The sequence below is a fragment of the Sinocyclocheilus rhinocerous genome, unplaced genomic scaffold (assembly GCF_001515625.1).
Source record: "Sinocyclocheilus rhinocerous isolate Xijiao unplaced genomic scaffold, SAMN03320098_v1.1 scaffold2318, whole genome shotgun sequence".
In the NCBI taxonomy this organism is placed as follows: domain Eukaryota; kingdom Metazoa; phylum Chordata; class Actinopteri; order Cypriniformes; family Cyprinidae; genus Sinocyclocheilus; species Sinocyclocheilus rhinocerous.
Window position 1 is genome coordinate 152,031 of NW_015654931.1, and position 12,807 is coordinate 164,837.

At 38.1% G+C, this 12,807-nt stretch overlaps 1 protein-coding gene across 2 annotated transcripts in view; it reads right to left on the minus strand.

Annotated features, from left to right (window-relative positions):
- Positions 1-12,807, minus strand: part of LOC107717721 (DNA topoisomerase 2-beta-like) — a 44,851-nt gene that overhangs the window by 23,967 nt on the left and 8,077 nt on the right. For both annotated transcript variants that reach the window (XM_016524559.1, XM_016524558.1), the window contains exons 6-17: positions 9,394-9,491; positions 9,088-9,300; positions 8,108-8,281; positions 7,774-7,875; positions 6,561-6,698; positions 6,101-6,239; positions 4,950-5,107; positions 2,582-2,707; positions 2,356-2,466; positions 2,164-2,269; positions 1,965-2,074; positions 1,753-1,845 (exon numbers count right to left, since the gene is read on the minus strand). In XM_016524559.1, the coding sequence (XP_016380045.1) occupies positions 1,753-1,845; positions 1,965-2,074; positions 2,164-2,269; positions 2,356-2,466; positions 2,582-2,707; positions 4,950-5,107; positions 6,101-6,239; positions 6,561-6,698; positions 7,774-7,875; positions 8,108-8,281; positions 9,088-9,300; positions 9,394-9,491 (1,568 nt within the window). The remainder of the gene's footprint in view (positions 1-1,752; positions 1,846-1,964; positions 2,075-2,163; positions 2,270-2,355; positions 2,467-2,581; positions 2,708-4,949; positions 5,108-6,100; positions 6,240-6,560; positions 6,699-7,773; positions 7,876-8,107; positions 8,282-9,087; positions 9,301-9,393; positions 9,492-12,807) is intronic.

The window sequence follows — 12,807 nt, forward strand, 5'->3', positions numbered from 1 at the left end:
TAGGGATGGGTATCGTTTACATTTTATCGATACCGATACAGATACTGCTTATCGATACCGGTACTTATCGATACTGTTATCGATACTATTTGGTGCAAAAAGATATAAAGTGAAAAGTGAAAATTTCAAGTTATTTTATTACTGCTGAACTTTAGCAACTGTATTAAATTTCTTCAATCAAGAGCAGTGAGTTATTTTTCTCTGTGTGTTTTATTTTTAAACGAATAGTTCACCCAAAAACGAAAATTGTGTCATCATTTACTCACTCTCAAGTTGTTTTAAATCTGAATGAGTTTCTTTTCTTCTGTTGAACATAAAAAGTTATTGAAGAATGTGGGAAACTATACAGTTGCTGGTCCCCAGTGACTTTCTTTTTTTTCCTACTATTAAAGTCAGTGGGGGCCAGCAACTGTTTGGTTACCCACATTCTTTAAAATATCTTCTTTTGTGTTCAGCACAAGAATAAATAAAAATTTATACATCTTTGGACTGAGTAAATAATGACAGAATTTTAATTTTTGGGTGAACTATCCCTTTAATGACAAGCGGCAGCATGTTTAGTACTGTCCCTTTAAGAGCAGCACGCATCTGTTTATCTCTCAACTGTTTACTTTCACTTTAGACATAATTAACTGTGTTTATATGTAAACCTTGTGTGTTTTTGACAGTATTAGCGCAATCGGACGATAATTAATAAAGTAATCAGGTGCTGTTTGACCGGTGTTCTGTCAGATTTTGCTACCTCCCATTAAAACAGTGGGTAGTACAATTCGACAACAAAAAATGCTACCTGTAAAAAAAAAATAAAAACCTGTGTTGCCTCCTTCGTTCACTATTACACTACTGCATATATTGCATCTGACACTGGTGTCGCTTAGTTTTGTAACATGAGCCCACACTTTCAACCGGTTCACTCTTGCCGCGATGACTGATTGCACGCAAACACACACCGCACATGCGCATGGATATCACACGCACGTCAAGCAGACATCGGCCACATCATTCAGTGAAGGAAAATGACAAGCAGCAGCTTCTAATTCGTCGTTAACATTGAAGTATACGGAGATAAAACAACGCAAGTATCGATAACAGTATCGTATATCCTAAAGCTTATCGGTATTCCGGTATTGACCCAATTACGTACGGGTCCAAAAAAAATACAGTTTTCGGAACCCATCCCTAGCAGTGATACACATCTTCAGTACTGAAAGATTTTAAAGAATGTCTTCAGAATTTCCTGAAAATGTACATTTACATTTTACATTTAGTCATTCAGCAGATGCTTTTATCAAAAGCGATTTACAAATGAGGTCAATAGAAGCAATTAAACCAACAAAAGAGCAATGATATGTAAGTGCTGTGTGACAAGTCTTTGTTAGTCCAATGCAATACACATAGCAAGTTTTTTTTTTCTTTTTTATAATAAAAAAACAAGTAGATAGAATAGAAAAAGTATAGAGAACACTAGCGTTAGATGCTCATTTTTTGTTTTAAGTAAATAAAAAGAAAACAAGTAGTTTACAAGTAACATTATAGGCTGGTGTGTTTGTTTAGGGATGAAGCTAAACTCTGCAGGACACCTTCCCTCCAGGACCCTTGTTTAGATTATGCAGTGATTCATTCACAGATAGAAATCCATCCAGATTTAAAGGGGGCATTCAAACAGTACCCAAGATGCAGGGCAATACTTTGTTTCACTACGAAACATTAAGAAACATTTCTCTTTCATTTTTGTGCAATTGAGAGCAGTACCTCAGGCAGCCCATGCATCCTCCTCTGCCGTCTGTCCTCCATGAAATTAGTCAGCCACTCTTTCCTGTCATCCGTTTTCTTCTTACTGAAAGCCTGAGCAGAGTTCACACACAATGTTACCCAATATGTCAAAGCAATATGCAGTTCATATCTGAATAAATGTAATGTTGCACCAAACGTAGTACAAACAAGACCAGTAGTGAGCAACTAACCAGTGTGATGGCTGCGTCATCTTCAGTGCCATTGTACTTGAACATAATTCGATGTCTCTCCATGTCAGCAAAATAGTCCTTTGCTTCTTTGCTTGTACTGGTACCCAAACCTGACAAATGTGCAGTAAACATATAGTCATGAATGCTGCTTGTTTTTAGATGCAGACAGTTTCAAATAAGTAGCAAGCAGAAAACAAACCTTTGTAGTACTTTATGTGCCACGTTTTATAATTTTCTGTGTGCTTCTTCCATTCTTCAAATTCCGGGATGCTGTAGAATGATACTTCCTGTTTATTCTTACTGGCCTAAAGAGAAAATTTTTGAAACAGGTATAAAAAGCTGAAGCAGCACTGATGAACAGAACATTTTCTTTATTGGATGATCATAATACCTTCACGATGGGTGTGATGAACTCCTCCAGGAAGGTGTGCTTGAGCAGAGATGGCCAATTGTGATGGAAGAAGTTAATGATAAGACCCTTGATGTGAGAGCCATCTTGATCCTGATAGTACACATAACAGAAATGATGCATACAGGTATAGGGAACATCTCTGCATACTTAATGGATAGAAAAGACAAAATAATCAGTGAAGACCACCTAAAGCACATAATCGCACCTGATCGGTCATGATCATAATCTTTCCGTAGCGTAAGCTCTTCAGGGAGTCTGGGTCATCATAGCTCTTCTTGTACTGGAGACCCACAATTTTTATGATGTTGTTGATTTCTGCGTTCTCCATGATCTACAATCGAAACGAGGTCAACATCCAGTTAAAAAAAATAATTTTATACCATTTGTATTCTCAAAATTCAATTTCTAACTAATGAAATATTTTCGGTACAGTGGGATGAAAAACTTTTTTAGTTTCTTTTTTTTATTAAATATCAACGTATAAACAGTATTGTCCCATTCTAGAGAGGGAAACATGGAGTTTCAAATAATGTTACGCACACAAGACGTTCTGCACATGCAATGGGTAAAACAGTGCTGCATTGTTCAGAACATGCACGCTGAACCGAAAGGATTTAAAGTGTCATGAAACCCCCCTGTTTCAGCACTGGTCTTTCACACCTTAGATCTGAAAAAGACTCCAGAAATGGGCGTGTAAAACTGTGGAAAAGTGGGAGTGTATAGGGTGGGAAGAGGGGAGAAAACAAGCAATAAAACACAGACCTACAACACACTCATTATACAGACAAATTCATATTAAAATATCTTTAAAGGGGGGGTCCAATGCTGTTTCATGCATGTTGAGTTATTTGCACTGTTAAAGATTTGGATTCTCGTGCTAAACATGGCCAAAGTTTCAAAAAACGACTTGGAGTATTTATGTCTCTAAAGAAGTGTGTTTTTGGTTGTAAGGGAAAGATAACCTTGTTCAGCTTCCTAAAGAACCCAGCGTTACGTGAACAGTGGATGCAGTTTGTGTTCCGGGGCAGCAACGGAGTTTCACAAGTGTGTTTGTTGATGTGTTGTTGATTTATAAACAAGGCCCAGTTCGTTGCTGGATTAGCACATTGTTTGATACTGAAAGATGGAGCGGTCCCAGCTATAAAAGATCCCGGTCATGATTCAGAACTGCAGACGGTAAGTGAAACAGCATCAAATGTCTGTGTTTTGTTGGCAATCAGAGCTCAAGTGCTCGTCAATCTTTAGCTCCGCCCTCGGCACGCCTCCAGGAGCTCGGCTGTTCTCGGAGAGAATCGTAAAGCTGTATCTTTCTTTTATAAATATGATAAAACTAAAGACTTTTTGGAGATATGAAGGATGCAGTACTACTCTATAGGTACTCAAGATTAACATGAGATTGGGCGAAACTGTGTGTGTTATGCCCCCTTTAAAACAGAAAGAATAAAGGCAGTTACTTTTAGTTTACTCTTCTTTGAATTTTCGGTCTGTATATCATTGTTTGCGGTGTATCACAATAATCCATCGTGTCACTGCATTCATGATCAGATGTACCGCTGTATCAGCGCCCTTATTCGCGCATATTTCATTCGAAAAAGACATGGAATGTGCACGTGTACAGTGCTAGTTCATGTTTGCACGAGAGAAGTTAAAATATGAATGAAACGCACTTGCTCCGGTCCAGATTTGAACTATGATCCGTGCAGCGAGTGTTGTTAAACTCATGCATAATACAGTGCAGTGATTGAACGCAGTGAAGAGTTCGTTCTCATTAATAATACTGAGAAAAGCTCAGAAAACTGATGACATAGACGTGTACTCTCCAGCCACGGCAGCCAATCACCACTGCAAATTAATGCATATACGTCACTTTTCGCAACTTTGCTTTTTGAACCGGAAGAACGAAATTGCTCCAAAAAAAAAGAAAAAATAACCACTTTTACCTTAAAGGGTTATTTCACCCAAAAATTATAATTAGCCCATAAATTACTCACCCTCAAGTCATCCTAGGTGTATATGACTTTCTTCTTTCAGACGAATCCAGAAGCTACATTAAAGTGATTATTACGTTTTGAATATGGATATTTTTCTTACAAAAACGCATCGATTCGCTACAGGAGGCCTGTGAGCCGTGTGAGACACTTTTTTTTAATGCATGGGCGCTTTTTATTTAACTTCTTTTGGACTGATGCATGCAACATCCGCTGAGTGGCATTAAACAGCTTGAAAGATCAAAGACAATTTTTTTATATAACTCCGACTGGATTCGTCTGAAAAAAGAAAGTCATATACACCTAGGATGACTTGAACCCTCAATTATTAGCAATAATTGTAAAAAGTAATTTGTGGGCTAATTTTCATTTTTGGGTGAACTAACCCTTTAATAATAGACATAATGAGTGCTGTTGTTTTCCCTGATGTGCAACCTGTTCAATATGTTAGCATCTCAAAAAATGTGTTTTAGGGTTTCATGACACTTTAACGATGAGACATTTTAAAATCTTGTCAATATTCATCCTCAGCTCTTAATTTTTTATTATGGTTTGTCTTTCTGTGTCAAGGTTCCAGGAGCTTACCTGTTTGTGTGTGGCCTCCCTCACGTTGAGCATCTTTCCTCTGAGTGGAAACACTCCATATCGATCTCTCCCTATCACTCCTAAACCGGACACAGCCAGGGACTTGGCTGAGTCTCCCTCAGTCAGGATCAGAGTGCACTCTGAGGAGTGTTTCCCCCCTACACGACAGAGACAGAGTTACTCACGGATCAGTCAAGCTTTCAAAACAGCTCTTTCATATTTACAGTAAGAATTAATCTGCCAAACACAGAAGCTGCTAAAATAAAACTGCAAATACCAAATGAAGATTTTTTTCACGTTAATGTAAAAGACATGAAAGTTTTCACACCGACACAAATGTCTGGCAGATTTCCGCATGTGAGTTGCTTGTTCAGACCAGGAAGGCTACTCAAAGGATGTGGTGTAATATGCCATTTGCTTATCAAGATGCTTATTTATTTGTATTTTTTTCATTTTTAATAATATTCTTATGTTGGTCTCAGTATTTAATTTGCTGATAGATGTTGCAACTTTCCATTTCTGACACTCGCTTGTCACAGAGAAAGAAAGAAAGTCAAACAGTCTAATTTTTTTCACTCGGCTTGCTGTGAACAGGTCTAAAAGGCATCATTTTCTTTATGCACGATATTATATTTTCTTCAGATTTTTTTTTTTTGATCAAACATTTGGACATTTCTTGACAGTTTCCACAAAATGTAACCAAACATTCAAATAACACTGGCAAACATTTAAGATAATTTAAATAAAATCATTGCATTAGTTGATTAATCAAATAAATAATCAACAGATTATTCAATTATCAAAATAATCATAATTTGAAGCCTTGGTTAAACTATTAAGGAGGAAAGAGATTGCATCCAAATGTGGAAATACCTCAAATCTCTTTTAACATTTACTGCAGTTTTTGGTGCTGTTGTAAAAAGACAGTGTTGAACTGCTCAAAATCCAACCGCAAAGTTTTTACAGCTTGAAAAGTATTTTGCCCATGCTTTTCAAGCTTCGTTTTATTGTGTGTCTTATGAAAAGAAATCACTTCATAAAATACAGATATGATTTTTGGTCCATATCACCCACCCACCCTAATGAGCAGACCATGATCTTTGAGATCTGCTAATACAGCTGTGACAGTGGTTTATCTGTCATGGACTTACCAGCATCATTGGCATCATCTAGTTTGGGGATCCCTTTAATCTTGCTGTGTTTGACAGAGGAGCATTTCTTGTTCAGCTGCGTCTGGGCCTTAAACTTCACCCAGTTCAGAATGCTCTCCACAATACCACAGTTTGTAGCCTACAATGGGACAAATCAATAAGACATCACCGCAACTTAACACATATTAAAGTCAGCAATCAATCAGAACTGACATATATAGATTTTTTTTTTGTTACTTGTTTTCTCATACACAATTCACTGGCCACAGCTTCAGTTTCATGTTGACTTCAAAGCATGCAATTCTTTTGGTATGTCTATAAAGCCAGAAGCTCTTGACAATGAGAGGAACTCTAAATTAAAATGTGATACATTAAGAGCAAAGTGTTACTGTTACAATAAGTGCTACATTTAATGTAAGATAAGTGTCAGGATCATGATAGGAGATCATCACACACTTACAGCTCTGACAAATTTCTCAGAGAGAACGCATTTGGAGCCAAAGCTTTTGGTCTGTAGAGTCATGTTCTCCTTGGTCTGGGAATCAAAGGTTGGGTTCTCGATCAGGGCATTCACAAATACCCACACATGGTTTTTAACCTGAAATTAGAAAAATATTCTCTTAGATCTGTTAAGAGACCAAAGAACCAAATATTCAAGTGTCTGAATTAGTGGTCGACCGATATGGTTTTTTTGACAGCCGATGTCGATATTTTAGAAAGCAGGGTGACCGATGGCCGATATAAAGCTGATATAATTTGAAATCATTTGAAAATGGATTAAAAAATAAATGTGTAAAATAAACATACTTTAGAAGTAAAAAGTATTTTTCACAAATAAATAAATATTTAATAAAAAATATAATTAAAAAGAAGTAAACACTGTAACCAACAGAGCACTCAGTATTCTGGGAAGTTTGTGTGCATTGGGAATCATATCTTTTCAAATAAAGCCAAGGTAACACTCATTTTACATACAGCACACAGTGAAAATGGCATGAATATGACAGTGGGCAAATGCATAAAGTGCAGCATAATTTGAAATCACGAGTTTGAAGTTTGTCGATCGCGCATCACCAGTGAAGCTGAACTCTCCTCCTGTCCGTATTCAATTCACACGGACCGACCGTCACGCAGAGAACACGCGATCATGCAGGATACAAATGCATACTTCACAAGATCTCAGAGCTGGATTCGACTAAGTTTGCAAGGTTTGTGAAATTAAATGTTCATTAGTCATTCAAAGATTTGTTTAAATTATATAAATGCGTATTTGCTGAATGCTGACTGCAAACGAGAAAGTATTATAATGTTTGCCTTTCTATTACTAATAATATTAAAGCAATCGTTATAATACTTTTTGTTTGTTTGTTTAACAGTTCTATCTGATCATTAGATAGACTTCTATCTGTATTAGACAGAACTGAATGATGACAGCGAACAAGAGGGAGAATGTGAGCGGTGTGTGCTCAGGCACTGCCGTTCTCAGCGGCATCAAAATAAAACTCCCGCCTCGAACACATCGGCCAAACAGAAAAACCTATCGGCCGATGCCGATATTTGAAAAATGCCAAATATCGGCCGTGGCGATATATCGGTCGACCACTAGTCTGAATAGATATTTTATCATATCAGTGTGTTGTAAATTGTAAAAAAAAAAAACTGTAAATATACACCTGGAATGGTTTCACAGAGACTCCAGCTTTGTTCTTCTTCTTGACCACTTCAATCAGTTTCGCCACTATTTGGTCCACAACATAGTCGACATGTCTTCCTCCCTAAGATATCACACAGCTCATGAGTATCACATAACTTTAGAAGAAGCATCTTAACACCAGAGCAGTGATCAGAAATCACAAGTACAGCTGAGAAGACTATAGCAGAGCATGCAATTTGATGTTTTTACTGTTTAGTGGTACAACCCTCTAAAAGGTGCACCTTTAAATTCAACCCCTTTAAATCACCACTACCATCCCCAATTACAGTAATGAGTAACAGTGTTTCAGAGACCTTGGTGGTGGCAATGCTGTTGACGAAGCTGATTTGCTGGAAGCCCTTCTCACTCATGGTGAGACACACTTCCCAGCGCTCATTTACTGTCTCATTCACCACCTTCAGAGCAACGCCCGTCTCGTCCAGTTTATCCTTCACATACAGATCCACAAAACTGCGGAAACCATTCACCTGCAGCACGAGACACACACACAGATGCTCATGAGGGAGACAGCTGTCTGAAAACATTTATATGTCTGTTAGATTTAAAGGGGTCATGACATGAGAAACCAAATTTCCCTTAATCTTTTGATACAGAAGAGGTCTTTGTATGCTTGATAAATCCTGCAAGTTTCATAACTTAAAATGTCCTCATCATCAATAAAAAAGTATTTATGTGATAACCCTCAGAAAACAAATGGACAGGACAAATGGAGTGAAAGAGTGTTCGCTTTGACGCATTTGGTTTATGTTTGCATATTTACATTTATATTAACGTTTGCGTCTTTGTACAGACATCAGAAGGATCCCAGGGTAAGGAACAAGTGGATAGTTTATATCAGTACTAGATCTGACTGCTTCAACCGTAAGTAAATGATTTAATATTGCTTTGTCTGTAAATTACCGTTTTATTTTGATTATGTTGTCAAAACACTCAAAACATGCAATAGCGAGGGGGCATTGATACTGTTTCTTATGCAATGACGTTAGCCAATCATAACAGTGGCCAATTACTGAGAAGCCTTAAAGGACCCGCCCCTTAAAACAGGTCGTTTTAGAGAGAGGGTCAGAATGAGGGTTGAAAATAATAATTTTCCCACATATTTATTTGTTTTTTTGTGCAAAAAACGTTATTAACATTATAAGTAAACCTCAAGGTACATATTAATTTTAAAAATCCATGTCATGACCCCTTTAAAGAAGAATCTCGTCACATTATTGTCAAGAAAGCACATAAAGCACTTTTTTTTCCCATATGGAAATGACAGGTGACTTACAGGTAGCTTCTTTCCGTTGAGCATGACTTTAACGCCCCTACAAGAGCCGGCCACATCATACGCCCTGCGTGTGAGCAGAGCCACAATGTCCTTCTCCAGTTTCTCCATCTTGAACTTGGCCAGATCAGGCTGGAACGTGACACATGTGTAGTCTTCACCATCAAAGAACTTGATCTTCGCCTCACTGGTCTTTCCCATGTTGTCCTGCCATGTCTTCGGAAGAATTGGGACGAGAAAAATTTATGCTGCTGTTTTATGACAACCAACACAGATTTCCTGTATTCCAAATTCAAGAAACGGCTGTACCTGTTTGAAGCTCCGTTTGTACTCCTTGCAGGCCGTCTCCACTGTAAACTTTGTGCTGAATATGTTACACAGTTTTGCGCCATATCCATTCCTGCCACCTGATGAACACCAGATTGATGAGTTAAATTCAGTTGAACACTTCAGTTGCACAAACAGCACAAATGCATCTAAATTCCATACTATCTAAGGCTGCATGATTATGACCAAATAATAACTGTTGATTATTTCTCTTGATACTGTAATCTTGATTATTAATGGCAATTAATAAAATGAATTTGTAAGAAGCAACAGTGTGTCATATTCTTTATGCAGCTACAATATTCAAAATGTTAGTGCAGTTGAACACAAAGTATTAAAGGGGTCATATGATGCGATTTAAATTTTTCCTTTCTCTTTGGAGTGTTACAAGCTCTTGGTGCATAAAGAAGATCTGTAAAGTTGCAAAGACTAAAGTCTCAAATCCAAAGAGATATTATTTATAAAAGTTAAGAGTCAACCACGCCTACCTAAAACGGCTCGTTCTAACACGCCCCCACTGGTCTACGTCACGATGTGGGAAGATTTGCATAATGCCGCCCAAATGTTCATGCAAAAAAAGAAGGCGTAACTTTTATGCTCGCTGCAGTATTGTTGTTGCCATGTCGTGAAGGCGCTGAGTGTTTCGTTGTGAAAGCGAAACTACAAATGCAGGCATGGTTTTATGTTTACGAGGCACGATGCAGCGCAACGGGTAAAAAGACAGTATAAGTCATTATAATCTGTAATTATGTCCCCACTGGATGCAACAAATGCCTCGTTTATAATGGGTTTTAATGTTTTTGTCTCGTCGCTCTGGCCGGACAGGGCATCACAATATGGTAGGGGCGTAACATTTCCGTCACACGCTTGAGGTATTCGGCCAATCACAACGCACTGGATAGCTGGCCAATCACAGCACACCTCGCTTTCCAGACCGATGAGCTTCGGAAAAAATCGACGCGTTTCAGAAAGGCGGGGCATAGAGGAGAAACAATAATGTACAGTATGTGGAAAATAATGTGTTTTTTGAACCTTAAACCGCATAAACACATTTCATTACACCAAATACATAAAATAATGTTCTTTTTAGCAACATCATATGACCCCTTTAAGACAGTGCCTAAACATTCAACTACAAACTCCTCTTAAAAACATGAAAAACAAAAGCTGTTATTTAAACTGTGAATAAATTATAAACAGAAAGTGAGCAACACGGCAATATTAGAACACTTTTACTCTGTTATAATCACTTAAGTTCGCTCACTGCAGGTTTACAGTTTCACATGATTGTTTGAGACCATATGCACTCTCACAAACAATCCTCTTATAATCAATGACCTGTCTACACTGTAGAATAAATCTCTTATTGACACTGTCAACAGTTTGTGAATGCAGAGCTAACAAAATCAAAACATTTACATTTACATTTAGTCATTTAGCAGACGCTTTTTCCAAAGCGACTTACAAATGAGAACAATAGAAGCAATCAAAACCAACAAAAGAGCAATAATATGCAAGTGCTATGACAAGTCTCGGTTAGCCTAACCCAATACACGTAGGAAGGTGTTTTATATATATATATATATATATATATATACAGTGGGAACGGAAAGTATCCAGACTATATATATATATTGTTGCATCTTTTCCAAAAAGACTCATGGCTGTATTAGATCAGAAGGGTGCTTCTACTAAATACTGAGCAAAGGGTCTGAATATTTAGGACCATGTGATATTTCAGTTTTTTTTTTTTAATAAATCTGCAAAAATGTCAACAATTCTGTGTTTTTCTGTCAATATGGGGTGCTGTGTGTACATTAATGAGGAAAAAAAATTAACGTAAATGATTTTAGCAAATGGCTGCAATATAACAAAGAGTGAAAAATTTAAGGGGGTCTGAATACTTTCCGTACCCACTGTATATATATATAGGCCTATATATAATAAATAAAAATAAAACAAGTATACAGAATAGAGAAAGCTAGTGTTAGAGGTCTTTTTAAAGAAATCAAGCAGAAAATGAATAGAGAGTGCAAGTGTTAGAGGGCTTTTCTTCCTGCTTTCTGCTCATCTTCCTAATGTTGTATAAAGCAAATCTGCAGGACCAGGCAGTTTTAGCAATGTGGTCTGAGAAATTCAGCTTATCGTCAACTGGATAGTGAAATTGTGATGGAGTAATGGGTTAGCTGAAACCACAAGCAGTTCTGTCTCAGCCAGGTTGAGTTGAAGGTGATGGTAAATCATCCAGCAAGAAATGTCTGTTAGACAAGCTGAGATGCGAGCAGCTATCGTCGGATCATCAGGATGGAATGAGAGGTAGAGCTGAGTGTCATCAGCATAGCAGCCAGTGATATGAAAAGCAATGTTTCTGAATGACAGAACCTAGTGATGCCATGTAGACAGAGAAGAGAAGTGGTCCAAGAACTGAGTCCTGAGGCACCCCAGTAGCTAGATGTTGTGACTTGGTTACCTCACCTCTCCAAGATACCTTGAAGGATCTATCTCAGAGGGAAGACTCAAACCACAGGAGTGCGGTTCCTGAGATACCCTTTGCCAATAAGGTTGACAGGAGGATCTGGCTTTTAACCGTGTCAAAAGCAGCGGACAGATCCAGCAAGATAATTATTGAAGATTTGGAAACCGCTCTTGCCAGTCTTAGTGCTTAAACAACCAAGAGCAAGGCAGTCTCGGCTGAATATCCACTTCAAAAGGAATAGTTGTTGTCCAGGAGGTTTTTCTGTATGAGAAACAAAGAGACTTGGTTAAACACAACTTGTTCAAGTGTTTTTGCAATGAAAGGAAGAAGGGAAACCGGTCTGTAGTTCTCTAAAAGAGTTGGGTTAAGAGTGTGTTTCTTAAGTAGTGGGGTTATACGAGTCTATTTAAATGGTGAGGGAACACCAGTGTGAAGAGATGTGTTAATGATGTGAGTGAGTGCAGGTACAACTGCAGGAGAAATGGCTTGAAGGAGATTAGATGGAATAGGATCGAGCGGGCAGGTAGTAAGATAACTGGAAAGAGTGAGTTTGGAGACTTCTGCCTCAGAGAGTGGAGAGAAGGATATGAATGAGTGTATGTTTGCTGGTAAAATATGTGGCAGAAGGGGTGGTACGGGGAGGTCTGAAAGACAGGGGGCAGACAGTTTTTAAAATAAGACGTAAGAGTGGAGCAGAAAGCATCAGCAGCACTGTTAGCATTAAGAGATGATAACTGTTTAGGGGGAGGAAGCGAAGATGAAACCACAGCAGAAAGCTAAGAGGGTGAGAGTGAACGTAGGTTACGTCGAAAAGTAACATGTGGAGGGGTATGTGTTGTGTCAGGAACCATGTTGAGGTTAAGAGTGAGGAGGAAGTGATCCGAGGTGTGCAGTGGAGTAACGAGCACATGATCAATGGA